Source organism: Mobula birostris, chromosome 1, assembly GCF_030028105.1.
Source record: "Mobula birostris isolate sMobBir1 chromosome 1, sMobBir1.hap1, whole genome shotgun sequence".
NCBI lineage: Eukaryota > Metazoa > Chordata > Chondrichthyes > Myliobatiformes > Myliobatidae > Mobula > Mobula birostris.
Window position 1 is genome coordinate 121,631,590 of NC_092370.1, and position 24,025 is coordinate 121,655,614.

General features: G+C 40.2%; 1 protein-coding gene across 3 annotated transcripts in view; it reads left to right on the forward strand.

Annotated features, from left to right (window-relative positions):
* Nucleotides 1–24,025, forward strand: part of LOC140199432 (zinc finger protein 236-like) — a 154,734-nt gene that overhangs the window by 68,783 nt on the left and 61,926 nt on the right. For all 3 annotated transcript variants that reach the window (XM_072261550.1, XM_072261535.1, XM_072261541.1), the window contains exons 8-14: nt 985–1,164; nt 1,604–1,823; nt 12,348–12,620; nt 13,493–13,693; nt 16,421–16,574; nt 20,440–20,700; nt 23,127–23,413. In XM_072261550.1, coding sequence (XP_072117651.1) covers nt 985–1,164; nt 1,604–1,823; nt 12,348–12,620; nt 13,493–13,693; nt 16,421–16,574; nt 20,440–20,700; nt 23,127–23,413 — 1,576 coding nt within the window. The remainder of the gene's footprint in view (nt 1–984; nt 1,165–1,603; nt 1,824–12,347; nt 12,621–13,492; nt 13,694–16,420; nt 16,575–20,439; nt 20,701–23,126; nt 23,414–24,025) is intronic.

The window sequence follows — 24,025 nt, forward strand, 5'->3', positions numbered from 1 at the left end:
GAAATGAAATGTGATCTAAGTGATTTTGAATGATTGTTGGTGCCAGATGGGGTAGTTTGAGTATCTCAGAAATTGCTGAGTAATTTCATGCCCACCAGCCTCTAGAGTTTACAGAGAATGGTGCATGCAAAAAAACCAAAAAACTCTCTGAGCAGCAGTTTTGTAGGTGAAAACGCCTGCTAATGAGGGGAGTCAAAGGAGGATGGCCAGACTGGTTCAAGCTGACAGGAAGGCGGCAGTATGTTAAATAACCACACATTACAACAGTGGTGTGCAGAAGAGCATCCCTGAATGTACATGTTGAACCTTGGAGTGGATGGGCTACAGTAGCAGGAGACCACAAACATACACTTAGTGACCACTTTATTAGGTACAGGAGGTAATAAATTGGCTACTGAGTGTAGTTCAGATAGTGGAAAAATGCTTGTAGCAGAAATGCCTATAAATACAGGTCATGGAGTTAAGACGAGGTAATAGATTTTTGAGGAGATGTGAAGAGAATGTGAGATGGTGCAGGCAGGTACTCTGACAGCATTTAAGTATTTGGATAAGCACAGAAGGCTGAAGAATATTACCTGTATAAACAGGTACTCATTGGTTAACATGAGCATAGTAAGCAGGAGTTTCTGTTTCCATGCTGTTTCACTTTACACTTGTGACCCTTCCAGGGTAATATTCGCCAGAGGCTTTGTGCTAAAATGCTTCTGAGTTATTTTTAAGAAAAAATTGGCTGTTAATCCTGAATGTGGACTCAGCTTACACAAATTACCACCTATCAAGGAAACAGTCCCAAGCACTCTAGTCTATCTTTGTACATGTAGTCCCTCATCCCAGGTATTAGGATTCTTTCTAATGCCATTCCATCTTTTCTACTTATGGAATTGAACGCAGCACTGCAGCTAAGACCAGACCACTTTTTTTTTGTAAAAACACCTAATTTTATTAATCAGTGTGAATTACTGACTGGATTTCATTCACTTATAGCAGGCAGTTGGAACATCGCCAGTAACGTCAGTCGGGGGTCAACAAGGAGCACAAGCGGTGACTGATGTTATTCAGCAGCTCCTGGAGCTGTCGGAGCAGGTGACTGGAGATGGACCTCCATCTCAGCAGCCAGTGCAGCAGATCACCTTAGAGGGCAGTATTAATCAGGACATCTTGCAAGTGAGTTCTCCATCTCCATTTCAAGTGTAGAAATAATTTTGCAATGCCATAGCAGCTACCAAAACCTTTGATCTCACAGGCAAGTAACAATGACAAAGGCATGCAAATGAATCGCTGGCATAAAATAGTACGTTGGTTTCCTAGAATATTTTGTATGGAAGCTAATAACAGAATAGTTACCCAATTTAAAAATAAATGTTTGAATGTAATGGTTCATATTTTATTATGTGCCCTCTTTGTTACAGCTAACAATTCCCTTCGAAATTCTTAATGAGCTGCAATTTTAAAAAAACAAAATTTTGGCTGCATTATTTTCAGTTATTGTCGTCTTATATTTTGAACTGAAAATTTTTTTCACTTTTATGTAATTGGATGAGATGGTTTTAGTCTTTGCCAACCTTGAAATGTTATTTAAAAAAAACTTTAAATTCAATTACAGCAAGCCTTAGAAAACAGTGGGCTAACTACCATTCCCATCCAAGCCCATCAGTCAGAGGCTGGTCAACCAAGGGCTTTGTTATCCCGAAGTCAATCCCAGGATGCGCAGAGTGCACCACTTCAGACTCAGTCTCCTGCTCCACAGTCACACCAACAGCGCTTGGAAAAGTTGTCTGGCAAGGAGAATGTGGATATAGTGAAAAAAATGATGCTGTATCCTGGTAAGTTTAAGATCCAAGAGATCTGTCCCTTAAGTCCTGTGGTATGTCAGGGATGACTTGATATTCATACAGGATTTCCTCGAGTAAAGAGAAAACTGCATTGGTTGATAACAAATTGAGCCATTTAATAAACAACCAAAGACAACGTGAAGAGACCTCTTGTGCTGTAATTTATTTATTTAGAGGTACAGCACAGTAGCAGGCCATTCCAATACAATGAGTCCAGCCCACCCAATTACACCGGTGTGCTCAATTAGCCTACTAATCCCTACATCTTTAGAATGTACTAGACAATGGGGTGACCCGTTGGGGCACCCTTTGAGAGAAGGGTAGTGTGGTAGAAGATTAAATAATAATTTTCAAAAGGTGATTAGCGTAAATGCTTGAAGAGCAGTATATGGTAATTGGGGGAAAATCAGGGTCTGCCAAGGAACTGGCACCAATACAGATCGAAAGGACTTCCTACTCTGATATGATTTTATAATGCGGAGAGTAATGCGCAAATCCTTTTGTCATTAAAAAGCCTTGGTTATGTGCGGCAAGTGAATATGATGTTTTGAATAAAATGGAAAAGATGAAGGCAACAAAAGTAGAAACCAAATTGTGCATTAAGCCAAATGTTAAAAGGTGTATATTTATGATTATTTCTTTAAATGTAGTGCGAACTGCACAATGAGTCATGTTATCAAAGCTCAAAGTAAATTTTATTATCAAGTGTGTGTGTATATATATCTCACCACACAAAACCCTGAGATTCATTTTCTTGTGGGCATACTCATCAAATCTATAGAATAGTAACAGTGACAGAATCAATGAAAGTCCTCTCAACTAGGGCATTCAACCATTGTGTAGAAGACAACAAACTGCAAAAACAAATATAAATAAATAGCGATAAATTTGAGTACATGAAAGAACAAGATAAGGTGCTTAAAGTGAGATCATTGGTTGTGGGAACACATCAGTGGATGAGCAAAGGAGTGTAGTTATCCTGTTTTGTTCAAGAGCCTGTTAGTTGTGGAGTAGTAACTACTCTTGACCCTGGTGGTGTGAGTCCGACGACTCAGTCTAACACACCATCATCAGTGTGCTTTGTGCTGTCTTCCCGATTCCCCTAAGTGATACTACACTGTACATACATTATTTCTACTTGATATAGGCTGTGTGTTTTCATGTGTTATTTGGTATGATTTGGTAGCTTCATAGCTTAAAGGTTACTGGAGAGCGCTTGCGCCGTGTTTCTGCCAAGAGCACTTGTGTGAGATTTTCGCTACGGAGAACAGTGCCGGCCATGATTGTGGAAAAGTATTTTTACTTTATATAGGCTGTGTATTTATCATATCATTCCTGCTTTTACTATATGTTACTGTTATTTTAGGTTTTATGTGTTATTTGGCATGATTTGGTAGGTTATTTTTGGGTCTGCGAACGCTCACAGAATTTTCCCATATAAATAAATGGTAATTGCTTCTTCACTTTACGACTTTCCGGCTTACAAACGGTTTCATAGGAACGCTCTACCTTCGGATGGCGGGGGAATCCTGTATTTCTTTAATGCGGTTGAGTGGGTTATTGAAGGTAGCATAAATTCATACCCAGTACTGTGCAAGTAATTACCCAATATAGTAAAATTTGTCCACATTTTCTGGCAAATGAGTAATTACATTAATTTAATGTGGGCAATTATCAAACTTTAGTCCATTGAGGCCCTGGTTAAGAAAAAGGAGGAGGTGCATAGTAGGTATAGGCAGGAAGGAACAAATGATGTACTTAAATATAAAAAATGTCAGAGGACACTTAAGGAAATCATGAGAGCTAAAAGAAGGCATGAGGTTGCTCTATCAGACAAGTTGAAAGAGAATCCCAATTTTTTTGACAGATATAGTAAGAACAAAAGAATAGCAAGGGACGAAATTGGCCTTCTTGAAGATCAGTGTGGTCATCTATGCATGGAGTCGAAAGAGATGGGGAGATCTTAAATGGATCTCTGTTTACTTAGGAGATGAACACAAGAGTTATAGGAGTGAGGTCATGGAATATATACTGTGTTGCCCTTAAGGCATTTATCTGACTTTGTTGGGTCTACATTTTAAATGATTTGTTTGTAAATATTTTCTAGTTAAAGTTAAAGGTTGATAATTAATTTACAGTTTAAAGGTAAATTCATTGTCTATGGTATATTGTGGCATGTGATGACGTCACCTCCGGTTTCGCTGTGTCTTATGTGTAACCTCTGGTTCGGGAAGGTGTAAAGGGTGGGTGCCATGCGTGCAGCATGATCGTGAAGAGCTCCGTTCTACCCACAAAGAAACATTATAGAAGCAACGCCGTAAGTTCCTACGAAAGTATTTGAAGTAAAAATATTAACGCGGTTTCTGTTAAGGAAGCGACGGTTCGGGTGGCACGCGTGTCGGCTTTTCAATTTCAAACGTGGGGTGGGCTTGGGCCCGGCAGTGGTTTGACGGGACCCCCTCGCCCGCTACTCGGGGTGGCTGGAGACACTCACTAAAAGAAGAGAGCGCGCGTGGTCTTCAGAATGAAACAGATGCTGTATATGTTTGTATTTTTTTATCAACAGTTTTCACCATACGATGTTAATGTGGAAGAGTGAACAGTAAGTGGTTAACCTTACTACCACTCTGTCTTCATTGGCTCCAGTTTAACTTGGTGTTTAGTCAGAATTTCAACACAGTGCACAGGAACACTATAGTGAAAAGGCGCAATCATTAGATGTTTCGACAAGTGGTACGATGGCTTCGCGATCAAGCATCAAGTCCCTTGCACTCAGCACCAAGATCAGTAAGACGTTGACAAGTGTGACTGCCCTCGCAAGAGCTAAAGCAGAAGCCGCCAAGGTGCAAGCGTCATACGCTAACCAAGAAGCAAAACTGAAAATTACCGTGTGTGGTACTCCTCATTCACCAGTGCCACCAGTGGAGTCCAGCTCACAGCAATCCAAGAGTTGGACCCTATGACTAAATGGCTGGGAAAGGAATCAAGTGAACAGGTGAAACGCATATGCTCAGTGTATGTCAATAACCCCAAGCTAGCCTTACACAACGCATGGGAAAGACTGCGGGAGTGCTATGCGGCCCCTGAAATCATTGAGAGGGCGCTATTTCAACGGCTGGACAATTTTCCTAGGGTGTCAGCCAAGGACCACACTAAATTACGAGAACTCGGAGATTTTCTCATGGAGATTCAAGGTACTAAAGAAGACGGCTATTTAACTGGCCTGTTGTATCTGGATACCTCACGTGGAGTTGGACCAATTGTGGACAAGCTTCCATTTGGGCTGCAGGAAAGATGAATATCTATTAGCTCAGAGTACAAGGAAGAGAACGGTGGTCGATTCCCTCCCTTTGAGTACTTTAGTAGGTTTGTGTGCAAAGAGGCGAAGAGGCTAAATGACCCTAGCTTCATGAATCAAGGCAGCACCACAACTCACACCAAGCCAGTCAAGCCCATTTTGAATCATTTTGTCATCAATAAACCTGTCTCAGTGCATAAAACCGAAGTCTCCGCAATCAATGATGACCCTAGCAAGAATTGTCCATTGCACAACAAACCCTACCCCCTCGAAAAACGTAGAATGTCTCGAAACAAACCCTTTGATGAAAGAAAGGCCCTTCTCAAGGAAAAAAGAATATGTTCTAAGTGCTGTTCCTCTACCTCCCACCTTGCCAAAGAGTGTACGTTCCCCGTAAAGCGCTCAGAATGTAACAGCACTAATCACGATGGAGCCATGCTTCCTGGCCCGTCGCCGCAAACTGCCAAGGCTCCTCCACTCCCACAAGAGGATGGCGGGGAGGGAGAGCATCACTCTGATACAACTATTGTCAGCTCGAGCTGCATAGAAGTTTGCAGTCCAGGTAAATCGAGCCGTTCGTGCTCAAAGATCTGCTCAATAAGGTATACCCTAAGGGAGCCAAAGACAAGGCCGTCAAAGCCTATGTAATTCTGGATGACCAGAGCAACTGCTCACTAGTGAGACCAAAGTTCTTCGAGTTGTTCAGCGTAAAGGGTAATCCATTCCCATACTACCTCAGAACTTGCCTGGCATCACAGAAATATATGGCAGGAAGGCAGAAGGCTTCCAGCTTGAGTCGCTGGATGGCAAAGTCGTCATCAGTCCCCCTCCACTCTTAGAGTGCAATGAGATTTTGAATAACCGATCCAAGATTCTGACACCAAGCACAGTTCTACACCAGCCCCATCTCCACCACATTGCCAAGCACATCCCAGAACTGGATCTGGAAGCAGAAATACTCCTGCTACTCGGAAGAGACGTTCTTAGGGTGCACAAAGTCAGGCAGCAGGTCAGTGGACCACACAACGCCCCCTTCGCCCAATGTTTGGATCTGGGCTGGGTGGTGATAGGAGAGGTGTGCCCTGGCAACGTACACAAACTGACAGTTAACATGCTCAAGACTAACGTACTAGAAAGAGGCCGCCATTCAATTTCTCAGCCCTTCACAAGTGTTATGTGTATCAAGGAAGCACAACAAAGCCACGAGCATAGTAAAGTAACTGAGAAGACACTGAGACAGTCAGTCTTCGCTCAAACTAAGCATGATAATAAAGTTGCTCCATCAGTGGCAGACGCCATCTTCTTAAAAATAATGGACACAAACGTTTTTAGAGATGAAGCAAACAACTGGATCACCCCACTACCGTTCAGAGAACCATGCCAGCACTTGCCAAACAACAAAGAGCAGGCAGTCAACTGGTTCACATCTTTACAATGAACTCTGAAAAGAAAATCTGATGCCAGTTACAGAGGTCGTTCTACTTCTACCTAAAGACTGATCTAGAGACTAAAATTCTATACCATGTTTACAGTGACCTTACAAAGGTCAGGCGGGGAGTGTGTTGCTCTTAAGGCATTTATTTGACTTTGTTGGGTCTACGTTTTAAATCCTTTATACTTTATTGTCACCAAACAATTGATACTAGAACATACAATCATCACAGCGATATTTGATTCTGCGCTTCCTGCTCCCTGGATTACAAATATTAAATATTAAAAATATTTAAAATAGTAAAAATTAGTAAATATTAAAAATTTAAGTTTTAAATCATAAATAGAAAATAGAAAAATGGAAAGTGAGGTAGTGCAAAAAAACTGAGAGGCAGGTCCGGATATTTGGAGGGTACGGCCCAGATCCGGGTCAGGATCCGTTCAGCAGTCTTATCACAGTTGGAAAGAAGCTGTTCCCAAATCTGGCCGTACGAGTCTTCAAGCTCCTGAGCCTTCTCCCGGAGGGAAGAGGGATGAAAAGTGTGTTGGCTGGGTGTGTCATGTCCTTGGTTATCCTGGCAGCACTGCTCCGACAGCGTGTGGTGTAAAGTGAGTCCAAACACAGAAGATTGGTTTGTGTGATGTGCTGCGCTGTGTTCACAATCTTCTGCAGCTTCTTCAGGTCTTGGACAGCACAACTTCCATACCAGGTTGTGCTGCATCCTAGAAGAATGCTTTCTACAGTGCATCTATAAAAATTAGTGGGGGTTTTAGGGGACAGGCCAAATTTCTTTAGTTTTCTCAGAAAGTAAAGGCGCTGGCGGGCCTTCTTGGCAGTGGACTCTGCTTGGTTGGACCAAGTCAGGTCATGTGTGGTATTGACCCTGAGGAATTTAAAGCTTAAATGATTTGTTTTAAACTATTTTCTAGTTAAAGTTAAAGGTTGATAATTAAGTTACAGTATAACAAAGGTAAATTCATTGTCTATGGTATATTGCGGCATGTGATGACGTCACCTCCAGTTTCGCCATGTTTTATGTATAACCTTCGACTCGGGAAGGTGATTGTGAAGAGCTCTGTGTAAACCTACAAAGGAACATTATAGAAGCAGCGCCGTAAGTTCCTTTGAAAGTATTTGAAGTAGAAATATTAACGCGGTTTCTGTTAAGGGAGCGGCGGTTCGGGTGGCACGCGTGTTGGCTTTTCAATTTCAAACACAGCGTGGGCTAGGGCCTGGCGGCGGTTTGACGGGACCCTCCTCGCCCGCTACTCGGGGTGGCTGGAGACACTCGCTGAAAGAAGAGAGCGTGCGTGGTCTCCAGAATGAAACAGACGCTGTATATGTTTATATTTTTTTTATCAACAGTTTTCACCATACGATGTTAATGTGGAAGAGTGAACAGTAAATGGTTAACCTTATTACGACTCTGTCTTCATTGGCTCCGGTTTAACTTGGTGTTTAGTCAGAGTTTCAACACACTGCACCAGAACACTATACAGATTACAGAAGAGGAGAGGTTTGCTGTCTTGAGGCAAATTAGGGTGGATAAATCTGTAGGGCCTGACAAGGTGTTTTGTAGTGCAGAAATGTAGGTATTTTATTATTGCAGATATTTAAGATGTCCTTAGCAACAGGTGAGGTTCCAGAAGAATGGTGAATAGCTGATGTTGTTCCATTGTTTAAGAAGGGTTCTAAAAATAAGCCAGGTAATTATAGGGCAATGTGCCTAACAACAGTGGTGGGTACATTATTAGAAGTTATTGCAAGGTATTCTAAGGGATCAGATATACAAGTACAAACAGGAGAAAATCTGCCGATGATGAAAATCCAAGCATCACCTATAAAATGCTGGAGGGACTCAGCAGGCCAGGCAGCAAGCAATGGAAAAGAGTAAACAGTTGATGTTTTGGGCTGAGATCCTTCATCAGGACTCATGAAGGGTCTAGGCCCGAAATGTCGACTGTTTACTCTTTTCCGTGAATGATGCCTGGCCAGATATATAAGCAATAGGATAGACCAGGACTGATTAGAGATAGTCAACATGGCATTGGGCATGGTAGGCCATATCTAACCAACCTTATAGAGTAAGTTACCAGGAATGTTGATGAAGGCAAGGCAGTGGATGTTGTCTACATGGACTTTGATAAGGTCTGGCATGGAAGGTTGGCATTCAAGATGAGGTAGTAAATTGGATTAGACATTGACTTCGTGGGAGAAGCCAGAGGGTAACAGTAGATTGTTGCCTCTCTGACTGAAGGCTTGTTACTAGTGGTGTTTTGTAGGGATCGCTGCAGGGTCCATTGTTGTTTGTCATCTACATCAGCGACTTGGATGATAATGTAGTAAACTGGAGCAGCAAATTTGTGGTTCACGCAAAGACTTGGGGCATAGTGGATAACGAGAAAGGCTATCAAAGCTTGCAGTGGGATGTGCATCAGCTGAAAAAATGGGCTGAGAAATGGCAGATGGAGTTTAATGCAGATAAGTGTGAGATGTTGCACTTTGTGAAGACAAACCAGAGTAGAACTTATATGGTGACTAGCAGGGCACTAGGAGTGCATTAGAATAAATGTATCTGAGAATAATTATTTGTTGGTGGCATCACAGGTAGATAGGGTCATAAAGAGTGCTTTTAGTGCATGGACCTTCATGAGTCATAGTATTGAATACAGGGATTGGGATGTTATGTTGAAATTTATATAAAACTTTGGTGAGGCCTTATTTGTGGTATTGTGTGCAATTCTGGTCATCTACCTACAGGAAGGTTATCAATAAGATTAAAAGAATGTGGAGAATGTTGCCAGGATTTGGGGACCTAAGCTATAGGGAAAGGTCGAATAGGTTAGGACTTCATTCCCTGGAGCGTAGGGGAATTGGGGGGGATTTGATACAAGCATACAAAATTATGTGGGGCATACAATGCCTATAAAAAGTATTCAACGCCCCCCCCCCCGCAAGTTTTCATGTTTTATTGTTTTACAACATTGAATCACGATGGATTTAATTCGGCTTTTTTTTGATACCGATCAACAGAAAAAGAACCTTTCATGCCAAAGTGATGAAAACAAAGTGATCTAAATTAATTACAAAAATAAAACACAAAACAGTTGATTGCACAGGTTCAAGTCAGTACTTAATAGATGCACGTTTGGCGGCAATTACAGCCTTGAGTCTGTGTGGATAGGTCTCTATCAGCTTTGCACATCTGGACACTGCAATTTTTCCCCATTCTTCTTTACAAAACTGCTTGAGCTCTGTCAGCTTGCATGGGGATCGTGAGTACAGCCCTTTTCAAGTCCGCACAAATCTTAATTGGATTGAGTTCTGGAATCTGACTTGGCCACTCCAGGGCACTAACTTTGTTGTTTTTAAGCCATTCCTTTGTAGTTTTAGCTTTATGCTTGGGGTTATTGTCTTGCTGGAAAACAAATCATTTCCCAAGTCGCAGTTCTCTTGCAGACTGCATCAAGTTTTCCTCCAGGATTTCCTTGTATTTTGCTGCATTAATTTTACCTTTTACCTTCACAAGCCTTCCAGGGCCTGTTGCAGTGAAGCATCCCCACAGCATGATGCAGCCACCACCATGCTTCATGGTAGGAATGGGTGGCTGTTTTTGATGTGTGGTGTTTGGCTTATGCCAAACATAGCATTTAGTTTGATGGCCAAAAAGCTCAATTTTGGTTTCATCAGACCATAGAACCTCCCAACTGACTTCAGACACACACTAGCCGAGATGTCATGTGAGTATTTTTTTTTTCAACAGTGGCTTTCTCTTTGCCACTCTCCCATAAAGCTGTGACTGGTGAAGCACCTGGGCAACAGTTGTTGTATGTGCAGTCTCTCCCATGTCAGCTACTGAAGCTTGTAACTTCTCCAGAGTTGTCATAGGTCTCTTGGCCTCCATCACCAGTCTCCTTCTTGCACGGTCTCTCAGTTTTTGAGGACAGCCAGCTCTAGATTTATAGCTGTGCCATATTCTTTCCATTTCTTGATTGATTTACCTGTACACCAAGGAATATTTAGTGACTTGGAAATTTTCTTGTACCCATCTCCTGACTTGTGCTTTTCAATAACATTTTTGCGTAGTTGCTTGGAATGTTCTTTTGTTGTCTTGGTGTAGTTTTTGACAGGATACTTACTCAACAGTGTTTGGGTGTTTCATATTAAAGGGAGTGAATACTTGCGTAATCAAGTATTTTGTGTTTTATATTTGTAATTAATTTAGATCACTTTCTAGAGATCTGTTTTCACTTCAGCACTAAAGTCTTTTTCTGTTGATCAGTGTCAATAAAGCCAAATTAAATCCACTGTGATTCAATGCTGTAAACCAATGAAACATGAAAGCTTTTTCTAGACCCGTTTTATAGGGGGTGATAACTTTTTATAGGCACTGTAGATAGTGTAAATGTAAGCAGGTTTTTTTCACTGAGGTTGGTACGAGCTGGCAGAGGAAGTGGTGGATGTGGGTTCAACTTCAACATTTAAAATAGGTTTTGATTAAGTACATGGTTCTGAGGGGTGTGGAGGGTTATGTTCTGGGTCCAGGCCGATGGGACTTGGCAGATTAATAGCTTGGCATGGACTGGATGGGCCAAAGGGACTGATTCTGTGTTGTAGTGTTCTGTGACTCTATATTCATAAGTATAAGGAGGAACTGATGTGTCAGAGATTTCCTACAAGTACTTGATAAAGAGTCTTTCAGCAGGATCCAAGATGTAATTTTCTAAGTGGTTAGGTATAGCCAGATGACTGGGCTAAGGGCAGAGTCTTGGTAGTTCCTTGGTGCAGTTAAAATGTGTATAACTGCAGCTCAGTTTTTCCCCATTGCCATCTATTTCCAATATTCTGTAACATGATCCTCAAGCGTAACAGCTACAAAGGTGTTCTTTATAAATCATATAGATGTTTGACTGATGGTATTTATTAGGGTCATAGTACTGAATATTGGAGTTAGCAACGGTTGCAGGAATGTAACCAGTGAATGGCTCAATGTATCTTATTTTAAGACTGATTCTTACTTTAAAACAATTAATGAATAAATGAAAGACTAATTATTGATGCAAACACGAGGAAATCTGCAGATGCTGGAATTTCAAGCAACACACATAAAAGTTGCTGGTGAACGCGGCTCTTGGCTCCATCCCTCCCCCTCCTGTCTTCTCCTATCATTTTGGATCTCCCCCTCCTCCTCCCACTTTCAAATCTCTTACTAACTCTTCCTTCAGTTAGTCCTGATGAAGGGTCTCTGCCCAAAACGTCGACTGTACCTCTTCCTATAGATGCTGCCTGGCCTGCTGCGTTCACCAGCAACGTTTATGTGTGTTGACTAATTATTGATCTTGTTGCATGTGTGCCTTTCTTCTCTTTGCCACATGATGGTTTCTCTGTTTGAGTCTGATTATTGGAACTGAATTGTACTTTTGTATTTTTCTTAACTACCATTTGCTGATTGTCTTAAAGGGAGGTTTCTAGTGATGGAGCAGGGTGCAGCAATTCTTAGCATTAGAGTTTGGAAGATGTAGACTTTTAACACACATGCTGTATACAAGTCTGCAAATCTTTTGGATTGAAAATATGAAATACTGTAGTAACATAAAGTTAGGATTGAATGGTGTTGAAATTGTCCAAGATAAATGTACTTACTTTCACACTTTTGTCATTTTGCTGATAATGGAAGATTATAAAATTATTCCTGAACTCAGAATGGAGTAGATTTAGTGAGAGTAAGTACATTTTATATCAGTGAGTTATTGTAAATATTTAATTATTATAATTCTGTTTACAGGGTCTGTCCGCCGTGTGAATGGAATTAGGTGGCACATGTGTACATATTGCACTAAAGAATTTAAAAAGCCCAGTGATCTAGTACGACATATTCGTATCCACACACATGAAAAGCCCTACAAATGCACTCAGTGTTTCCGGGCTTTTGCTGTAAAAAGCACCCTTACTGCACATATGAAGACTCACACTGGCATCAAGGAATTCCGATGTCCCATGTGTGCAAAGATGTTTTCCACTCAAGGGAGTCTAAAAGTTCACCTTCGGCTACATACAGGTACCTTTGTAACTCCTGGGTCTATTTAGAATATTGTAATGCTAATCCAGATACATCCTTTAAAGAGGGCTTTGAACAACAAGTTGACATAGCCATGCCTGGCACCTCTAATCTCCAGCCACGTTGATCTGGTGCTAAGTCATGGGAGGAAAAGGGAAATCCAAGGGAGGTCAATCCAGACTGTGTCTATATAGTTTATAAGCTCAAACAGCTAAGGCAATGTTTATAAAACTTTGTAGCTACAGGGATAGGGTAAGTCAGCTTGTCCCGTGAAATCTGTATCTTTATACTTGGCAAGTTACTTACACTCTGTAGTTTGGTTTCTATAGTTCTCAGAGTAAGTCTAGTTTACGGCCGGGACTTAATGCATGTGCAAAGGAATTATAGGTTGTTTCAGCCATAGATAGAAGATGCTTTTGTTTTTCTTCGCCCAGTGTAGTGGGGAATTCAGTCTGGTTGAAAATGAATATACGCTTTCCACAAAACTTTATTAGATCTTGGGCAGACTCATAAAATTCTGAGGGAATATTTTATTTTCAAGCTCCCACGTAGGCATCCACATTGAAGTTATTTTTTGCTGCTCTGGTCAAGATCATCTGACTCAAGTACAGACAAAGAATTGAGCATTTTTGTTCCATGTTGAGAAATTATATTCACCTCTGCCATTGCAGCCTGCAGAGAAACCATGATTTAAAAAAATATATAGATTGAATGTGCTTTGGAACACTCCTAAAATTCTAAGCTTCTTGGAGTAAAATGTGCAGTTGAAAGGGAATGATTTTTGCTTACTCACCCCAGATTTGTACTAATACTGCATGTTGTACAGATATTTCAATTCCATTTTTCTATCGATCTTCTATCCATGTGATTAGGAGCTAGACCATTTGATTGTCCACACTGTGACAAAAAGTTCAGGACCTCAGGGCATCGCAAAAGTCACATCGCTTCGCACTTCAAAAACTTGCAGCTTAAGAAAAGATTTCCACGCAAACCAGCCAAGACGCGGATTTTAAAAAACAGTGTCACATTAACTGATATCCCACTTCAGGAACCTATCCTCATCACTGATTCAGGTAAGGCTTTCCATTATGTGTGACTTGGTGGAAATGGACAGCAAAATGCAGCAGCCACAACATACTTACAACAGCAATTGACTTGAGAGTTTGCATAGCAATAAACAAATGATTTTATTTATGTACACTAAGCAAAAAATAAAATTGTCTTTTTTGTGGCACTTTTGGGCAAAAACATTCTGGAAACATATTAAATGTTCTTGCAGTGCCCTTGCATGAATAAATTAGTTAATAAGGAACTGCTTCATTTTTGAAATGTTTCTATTTTGCTAAGTTTGCGTGGAAATTAGTGACCTGACTCTAGGTACACAAATCATACATCTGTTGCAGAGAGCCTGAACAAGCTGTGTGTCTCTTTTGAGAAGAGGCACTCAGAAGAAGACATATTGGAGGAATTCATTATTATAATTCTGAAACAGTTTCATAAAATAGATATAGAGAAAACACTCCAAGTTCCACAGAAGTTCAAAATCAGATAGTTTTTTTTATTATTCAGGAGAAGCCTCATTACAGAGTGTTGGGTGTATTAACTTGGTACCATGTGTGAATAACATCGGTTTAAGGGGTAGATCGGTATATAAAGAGGAAGAGGTAGAAAGGAATGAGACAACTGGGGCAAATTGAGATAAATTCAGCCTGCTGCTTGTACTCTACTCAAGACTGGTGATTGCCTGTTTTTACTTGGAATGGACAGAGAGTTGCTTGAGGTGACTGTTTATTTTGGAAGTGTCCAGCAAGACCTTGGTAATGAGGAGGCATTTTACTGAGATCCTGCTCACAGGATTCATTGAGATGAGAGAAAGTTAGAGGTTTCTCTTGTGTCAAATCTTTCAGGGGTTTCGCAATAGTTGTTAAACATTTCTGATATTCAGAGACAACTGAAAATTAAGCTTGCTGCACATTAAATATTATTCAATTTCATACAAATTAATATCAGTTTAGTTTTAATTTTTTAAATGTATTAATTTAGTTTTAAATCCTTTAAACTAAGAAATAAGTGGAAACGTTGAAACAAATTAAATGGAAAACTAAATAACCTTGCTCTTCACCAGTAAACCCCAGTGAAATCTGATCCTATGTCAGATCTACCTGGCTGGGATGAAAGAGTTGAACGGGGCTGTGTTATTGGTCTCCATATGGAGATTAGCAGTGGAATTGAGAATGTGATGCACTAGCATCTGTCACTTAATATGTCCTGGTCTTAACAACAGGGCTTGTATCTGAGTTTGGGTACGTGCAGGCAGTTCTCTTTAGAGTTGCTGGTCACAGCTAGGGTTATTTAATCCAATCTTTTGGGAGGCTTGTGAGGTGAATTTTGTGTAATTTATTTTGCTACAACCCACTAGAATCTAAATAGTGCAGAACACTTAAGACTGCACACTCCAAGGCAGTCTGCCTAATTACTTAGCCATTTTGTTTGTCATTAGCCTGTTTTAAAAGAATAGGTGCAGGCCACTTCGCCCTTCACATATATTGACGTAATCAGATCATAGGGTCGCAGATAGTACAGAAACAGTAGCTTACCTGTCCAGGCGGCTTCTCGATCCATGGTGATCCTCTTTGTTCTCACAACCCTTGTTCCTTTGCTGTTCTTACTTACTGAAGATCTTTGAGCGAAACTTTTCTTTGTCACTTCCTTTGCTACTTTCAAAAACCTCTTTGAGCTCTTTTGTGTGACTTTCTGTGCTTCCCTATATTTTCAGTGCTTCCCTATTTTAAGTTTTCTTTGCCCCATCCCCCCTCAATATACTTCTTTCTGAGAGGCATTTTATCCTTAAGTATGGATGTGATATCTGGATGAGCTGACCACCTGCATACCTTGGATGCGGGTAGACTTTGACTTCTTGTTTCACTTCTGGTGCCTGGATGGACCAGATTTAATAAGCTTTGAATTCTTGTTCAGTTATAAGGCTCAACTTAGATAAATTTGGATAATTAAGATGCAAAAGATCTTAAATGTAAGCAGAAACTGGGAGAACTGTGCAGTCAATTTCTTGATGCCTGGGAAAAGGAGAAGATAATGTTTTTGGGCAGAATCTCTTCTCAGAGAAGAAAAAGTGTAGCTTTTATTATTCAGTCGAATAAAATGTTTTTTTTTGCTATTTGTTTCCCACCCAGATTAGCTCCTCTTCCATAACTTGCAGGGTACTTCTGGTATAGTTTTTGAAATTTAATTTTAAATTGGGCAGGAACCTGAGTTTTAACTAAACAGTACAAAACCATGAATGTGCAGTGTGTGGCTGATGTAAATTGAATTATCACAGTAGAGGGAGCTCTTTCAGTTTAGACATCATTACTTTGCACTAAACCATTAATATCGAATTCTCCCTTTGAAAATTCAGTTGGAATACAAGATTGTTCGCTGTATTGAAGTAGAATTTGCCCAATACTATAATTGTTCATCTTGTACTCCTTGTTTTGCTTCTACTTAATGCTTTTACAAAATGCTGTTTTGCTGCATCATAAGTGTGTAATTAGGTGGAGGTTTGCTCGTAATGCTTGTACTGTGGGATCCACCAAAGAGTACTGGGAATTTGATATAATGGCTAAATGTTAATTATGTAGCATATTGAGCACCTGTTGTGTACTAGTAACATCATTTTGATTTCTTAAGTGTTTTTGTTGTTGCTTTTTTGCTTTGAGTCTGAAAAGGTGCTATGAATATATAACTAGCTTTCAAAATGTATGAAAATTAATTTTACTTAAACACCACTTTTTTCACCGTAGGCCTCATCCAACAAACACCACGGAATAGCCAATTGTACAGTCATTATCTGGCCAATGGCATCATAACTGATGGACTGGGTGGGGATAGGCCATACAGATGTGCTTATTGCAACAAAGGATTTAAAAAATCTAGTCATCTTAAACAACACATCAGGTAGGAGTGGTAAATTTTGCTTGTTTGAAGTGTTTTGTTGATCCAGAAGCTGTGCTTACACTTTATATTGCTGACACCAATATAGATTACATTTTTAAATTTAGTGCAGTCATTCCAGTATGACTATACTTGTTCTTTAGAAGAGTTATTCAATAAAACTATTCTTAAGGTCTTCCTCAAAGCCATGAAATTATTTCCTCTGTGTGTGTGTGTGCATATATTCAATCTTTGTTTGAAAGTTTTTAATTCTGATACATTTGTACTTGAAGTTATCTAAATACACCACTGCAACTGGGTGTTGGACTTCCTCACCACTAGACATCAGATGCCCAATCATTCTTTCCTCTCCATCATCAATAACATGGGAGCCCCCCAGGGCTGTGTGCTGAACCAACTGCTGTACACGCTACTCAGATAAGACTGCATGGCTAAATACCTGAGTAATCACCTTGTCAAGTATGCTGATGACACGACAATACTGGGGTTCATCAGCAACAACAATGAGGAGATAGAAGAGCTCGAGGTATAGTGTCTGGCAAATGACCTCAACAAGATGAGAGAGATGGTTATCGACTTCAGGAGAACTCGTACCACTCACACCCTTCTTTATATCGGCGGCACAGCAATGGAAACTGTGACCAGTTTCAAACAACTGGGGAAAGCACATCTTGCATAACCTCTTCTGGTCAGAGAACACATCCTACACAATCAAGAAAACTCGCAAACGCTTCTACTTTCTGAGGAAGCTGAAGAGAGCTGGACTATGCATGTCAATATTCATGATCTTCTGCAGATGTGCAATAAAGAGCACCCTAACAAGCTACGTTGCTGCATAGTACAGACACTGCGCTGTGCTGGACAGGAAAGCTCTCCAACAGGTAGTCCAAACTGCCCAAAGCATCACTGGCACCAGCCTGCCTGCCATCGAGGACATGTATACAGAAGCATGCTGGTAAAAGAGCGGCAATATCATGAACTCTTTATCCAACTCCCTTCAGGGAAGAGGCTACGTAGCATTCATGTCAAGACCACTAGACTCAAAAACAGTTACTTTCCCCAAGCAGTAAGGCTGATCAATACCTTAACCTACTACTGTACCCCACCACCACTAAGTTATCATTTTATGAACAGACTCTCCTGTGCCTAGCATCACTTTATGGACATACAATCAATCTATGTTAATAAGCTATCTTAATGTATCTGTGTCTGTAGGGTTGTTCACCGAGCCTGGAGTTTAGTCGCAAACGTTTGTCACCATTCGAGATGACATCATCATTGTGCAATTGAGTGTAGTTTCTGCTGAGTACTCACGTTTGTATGGTCTGACGTCGTTGTTCTGATTAGTTGGCTGCTGTGCTGGCTGCTAGACTCCGCTGGGTACTGGTCAACCAGATAGTAGGTGATCTCTGCTGACCTGTATCCCTGGTTATCAGGCACTTTGAACATTGCTTCCTTGGGTGTTCGCGGCTCACCCCTCAGCCCCAATCCCGCAGATGCATAGGTCCATAAATTGTGTCTAGCTCAAAGTGCTTATTAATAGAGTCTTCCGTTGAGAACTTAGCTTCTAAGAATTCTCCAGATTCCTTGTTTTGTGCTTCTGCCAGGTTTTGTGCAGTTTCTCAGATGAACTTGTGTCCTCCTTGCTCTTCATGTACTGAGATGAATGACAGAGGATTATGTTTTATGGTGAGCATATGTTCATGTAGTCTTGTGGATAGGTTTCTGTTCGTCTGTCCTATATAGTGTTTGGGGTAGTCTCCACGTTGAATTTGGTATGTTGCATTTGTTCTCTCCATGTGGGCTGTTGGATCTTTGGATCTCAAGCCCAGCGTTCTGACTGTTATGCTGGGTTTGTATGCTACCATCGTTCCCTGTGGTTAGAGCAGTCCTGCTGTCATTTTGGAAATATTCCTGATGAACGGTAGGGTTAGCCTCTTTCTTGTCTATTCAGTAGGAGTTGTTTCTCTGGATGAAACACCTTCTGATGAAGTTTTTTACATAGCCATTGCATGTGAATACTTTGGAGCAAAAAAAATCCTGGCAGAAGCAGAGTACTAGAAATCAAGAGAATTTTTAGAAGCTTGGTTCTCAACAAAAAGCTATTGACAAGTATATTGAACTGGATGCAATTTATGAACCTATAAGTCTGCGGGATCGGGGCTGAGGGGTGAGCCACGGACACCCAAGGAACCAATGTTCACAATGACTGATAACCAGGGATACAGGCTAGCAGAGATCACTCAGTTGTCCTGTTTGCCCAGACCCAGCAGAGACTAGCTGCCAGGGCGGCAGCCAGCCAATCAGAACAGCAGGTCAGATCAATATAAATGTGAGCACATGACAGAAACAACACTCAATGCGCACTAATGATATCACCTTGACTGGTGATGAAATGTTTGCGACCGAGCTACCAATCTTCTTTTTCACTTTATATCTTGTATATTTGTGGTATTTTTTAATTATTGTGTTCTTTTTCTTACTGTGTTGTTTTTTTTTGTGCTGCATTGGATCCAGACTAACAATTATTTTGTTCTCTTTTATTCTTGTGTACATTAAGCAGTCTTGAATCTTGCACACAGTATTATGTAGAGCACTCTGCTTCATGCTCTTGTTACAAATTAATCATTACATTTCTAAAGTCTTGCTTCCAAAATTTCAAATAATAAAAGGGAGGCATTCTGGCAAGTACTAGATAAAAGGCTAAATGACTTTTGAAAAGAGATGCTATAGAAACTTAACTCTACAGCCATGTCTGTCAAATAAAAATTTAGTTTTTATCGAAGTTTAACTCTACAGCCATGGCTATCAAATGCAAATTCAGTTTTTTAATATTTGCTTGATCCTTTAATTTTCCTCTCTATAATGTTCTACTGAAGCCAACACAGATTTGTGGTCGGAATGACCTCCTATGTTGTAATGAACCAATGAATTCAACCTTCTCTTTTTTTGTACTTTTATTGTCCTCTCTTTCTTAGATGCTTTCATTTCTTTTTAATAATTTTGAAACTGAATTGGTATGTACTAGCACAGTTATTACATAATGCTGTGTAATTTTATTACAAGTAATTTTTGTTTCTGTTTTAAATCTGGTTATTTGTGATGGATTAAACTCTTGAATAAATATACTATTGTAATGAATGTATATTCAGTTGCACAAATGAAATTGGATAAGGTCAGCACCCTGTATTTAGGATCTTTTTAAAATGGGAAACCAAAAGAATTACAATTTAAAACTTGGTGGATTTTGTCGTGATTATGTAAATGTGTTGGAGTAAAAAGCTGACAAATGTACTTCGGAAAGTTATTGCAACCAGTATAAAGTTTTTTTTGTCTGATTGCAAGTTGCACCCAAAATGGAAACTCCACCAGAGATCTTCTGTTCAGACTTTGACTTCTGAGCAAGAAAGCACCTTAAAGGTCTGAGAAAAGCATTGTTCACTTGAAACACGATAACTCTATGCACATCTCCCTTGTATTATTATCTTGTAAAACTACTTTGAATTTACACCCTCTACCGAATGACTGTGTTTTATGGCCCACATGAGCCCCTTTCCACTCTATTTTGATATAATCCTATCAGTTCTCCTTCTGTTTCTTTCCCATTAGTGTCCTTATCTAGATTTCATTCATTTAGGTTGGCATCTAAACTCTTGCAAATGGTAGCAAATTCCACATTCTAACCCACTCTCAGGGTAAAGATAGTCCTCCTGAATTCCCAGTTGGAACTAACTGATAACTATCTTGTGTTCCGTGCTTACTATCACAAATGATAAAATAAAGGAGGAAAAATTAAGATTTGCTACTTTTGAATACTGTAGTAAAATTGTTTTAATGGGTGTAGTCAGCTGGTTTGTTCTCATTTCAGGTCTCACACAGGCGAGAAACCATTCAAATGTTCACAATGTGGCAGAGCCTTTGTTTCATCTGGGGTCCTTAAGTCACACATCCGGACACATTCTGGTCTGAAGGCCTACAAATGTTTGATTTGTGATGGAACTTTCACCACCAATGGCAGCCTGAAGAGGCACATGTCCACCCACAGTGAGGTGCGCCCCTTCATGTGTCCCTATTGTCAGAAAACTTTCAAGACTTCCATGAATTGTAAAAAGCATATGAAAACACATAGGTAAGAGCTTCTGATATTACTTCATATGCATTCATTTGGGGCTTCTTTAACATTCTGCATCAGTAGACCTTTGACTGCAAGGGTTTGTACCTTTTTTTTACTGAAAGTAAGGGATCACAAGTTTTTAAGAAAAAGGGTGAATTTTGGTAAGCACTTAATAAAATAGTGAATAACTGACATACTATAGAAACTTAACTCTATATTGTGACCATCAAATGCAAATTCAATTAAATACTTCTATGATCCTTTGCCTCTTTAATGTTCTACTAACAGCATAAACAGTGATCTGAATGGTCTTTTAAGTTGTCATGATTCTGTGACTTTAGACCTGTTTTTTACTTTTATTGCCAACTCTTTCTTAGATGTTTTCATTTATTTTTAATAACTTTAAATACTCTACCACCACAGCTTTTAGATGATTCAGTATAATTTTATTGTAAGTAATTTTTGTCAAGTGTGGAGAAGAAGAGCTGATTTTTGAAGTGAGGGGCTAGGTGCCGAGGGCTGTTTCCAGTGATTGGAGATGAGTATTAGGAGACCATTAAACAGGTGAATTGTGAGTATTCAGTATTCTCTATTCTAGAGAGCTGTACATGATCAGTCACTGAAGGTGATCAGTACTGGGGTTGGTAGGATTCAGATGAGAAAGTGAATTTAATACAGAAGGTCAGGGTTGATCTTAATGTTTTAGCAGGCATGCTCCTATTTGCTTTTTACATTCTTTTTCTAGTGAAGTGTTCTGAAGACTTCTGATTCTGTGCTACTCCTTCAGGGAGGTGTCATGATAATAGAAAGGTTGAACCTAAGGGATGGGTGGGGGGGGGGTTCATATTTTATCCAATGAGCTCAAGGATTCTGAGGCATTCACAAATGGAAGAAGTCTGGGACAAGCAAGTCTATGCCTTACTTGTTCCTGGAGAGACACTACTGCAGCCTTTCCTGCATGAAGTTTTGGAAAGCTTATTTGAAATGGCGTCTTTAGTTCAAGCTTCAGCTGTATGATGGCTCTGACAGCATCCTGCTTAACCCCAGAGGATGATGGAGCTGAGTCCCTATGAATACAGCATGCCCCTGATTTGCACTATTGGGTAACAGGCCCCATGTGAAGGAGTATGTATATTAGAAAGGCAACTGAGAAGTTGCGTGGGTGAATTAACTCTTCTTGGGCTTCCAGCTGGGTACAGGTATTGATTTTTGGTTGAGCAATAGATCCTTTTTCAATAGCATGGGTTGTATCATCGCTGCCTCCCTCTTACTCTTCTCTTGAGCTTAACAAGGCTGGTTGTTGGAATTAACTTTCTGTATCCTCAATAGTATCATGCAGAGAATGATATACCAATATCCAGTATTAGAAATAAGCATTTCCAGTCAGCAATTGGTGAAGAATAAATTCCTGTTGACTAAAACAAAAATTTCTTGCATTAATTTTAGAAAATTATCATGACTTTGAAGCAATTGTTTGCTTGAGTAAGAGCTAACAAAGCTTGTATTACTCAAGCTATTATAATAGCAATGAATGAATGCTTTCATTTTAGTGCAGTGTAAGCTTAAGTGTGTTTACACTACATAATCTGGAGTCTGTACCGTTAACAAGTAACAGGAAACATCTGAATAGTTGAGAACAAATATATTTTGCCACCTTCAGTTGAAGTGATGAAAGAAAATCTATTTATGAGCTTAACAGTGTATTGGATCCAATATGCATGCATTCAGGCCCCAAACCAGCAATGAGACGGGCATATTACCTGGTTTCTAGAGGATTCAGGGTTCCCAGAAGATAGAGGGGAACTTTATTATTCTACTATGAATTAATAATGAAATATTGCATTCTATGTATTCACTTGAGCCTTTCTTCACTTCAAAACGATATCCCACCTCAAACAGCATCTGTAACATTAGTAATATTGCAACAATTCTTCACTGTTGCATTGGAATGGTAACCCAGATCTCAAACTTGGGATATGAACCCATAATTCCTTGTTTGGGTGAGAATGCTACTCACTGAACAATGAGAGCCTGCAAATAATTTATTATATAGTTTGAGGTAATATGTTCTAATCTGGCCTGACATGGAGATCCCATCACAGAGAGGGAGACACACTCAACTGAATGAAAATGATTGACATTAATAAGATTTCACACAGTTAAAGCTACAGTGATGAAGGAAAATCTTAAAACGTGTTCAACAAGGCAACAGTTATTTCCCATCTCTTATTGCCCCCTGAATTGTATATAACATTCTGGAATTGCCAGTCAGATTTAGAAATGGCAGGTTTTCTTCCTTGCTAGAGAGAGTATGTAATCTATAAGTTCATAGTCTGGTATACTCTAGGACCATAACTATAGGAAAGCAAATCAAGTGTACAGATATCAAATAGTTATTTCCAATCTTGCACCACCTATGTAGATTATTTTTCTATATACAGGTATGAACTTGCACAACAGATACAGCAACAACAGCAGCAGCAACAGCAGCAGCAACAACAGGCAACACCCCTGGATGACAATGGCTTGGTTGAATCCATGGAACAGCAGAATGACCCATCCACTGGGCAGGCACAAGTTCAGATTCAGGCAACTGAACTGCAGCAGCCTTCAACCATCAGTGCTGACCAGCAGACCATGCTCGGCCTGAGTCAGGAGCAAGTTGTGGGACCTCAGCAAAGTGCACTTGGCCAACAGCTCACAGATCAGCAGCTTGTACAGGATGAAGGTAAGGTTTGGAAAGCTACACAATTGTTTACACTTGCTATTCTTTTTTATGAAACATTTATTATTAGAAATATAGAAATAACACTTTTTTACTTTTCTCAATTAGGGGCATTGTGATCCTGACTTCCAACTTAATAGGAGATCCACAAAACTTGCTTCTTTAAATCTTCCAATGTAACCTGAGTGTGGCCTCCCTCACTATTTCAACTGCCCACTGTAGACCTGAGGAGCAGCTGCTTGCCTGTCCGGGTACATTGCAGCCTTTCAGACTCTGTCGATGTATCTACTTACTGAGATTCAGCCCTGTGTAGGCCCTTCTGGACTTCGAGCCACACTACCCAGCAATCCCCCAATTTAATCCTAGCCTAATCAGTGGATAATTTACAATGACAAAATAACCTACCAGCTGGTATGTTTTTGGACTGTGTGAGGAAACTGGAGCACCCGGAGGAAACCCACGCCATCATGGGGAGAATGTACAAACTCCCTACAGGCAGTGATGGGAATTGGATCCGTTCGTCTGTATTGTGAAGTGTTGTGCTAACCACTATGCTACTGTGTCGCCCCCAAAAATAGCCATTTCTGCTGATGGTTATCCATCTGCAGTATCATT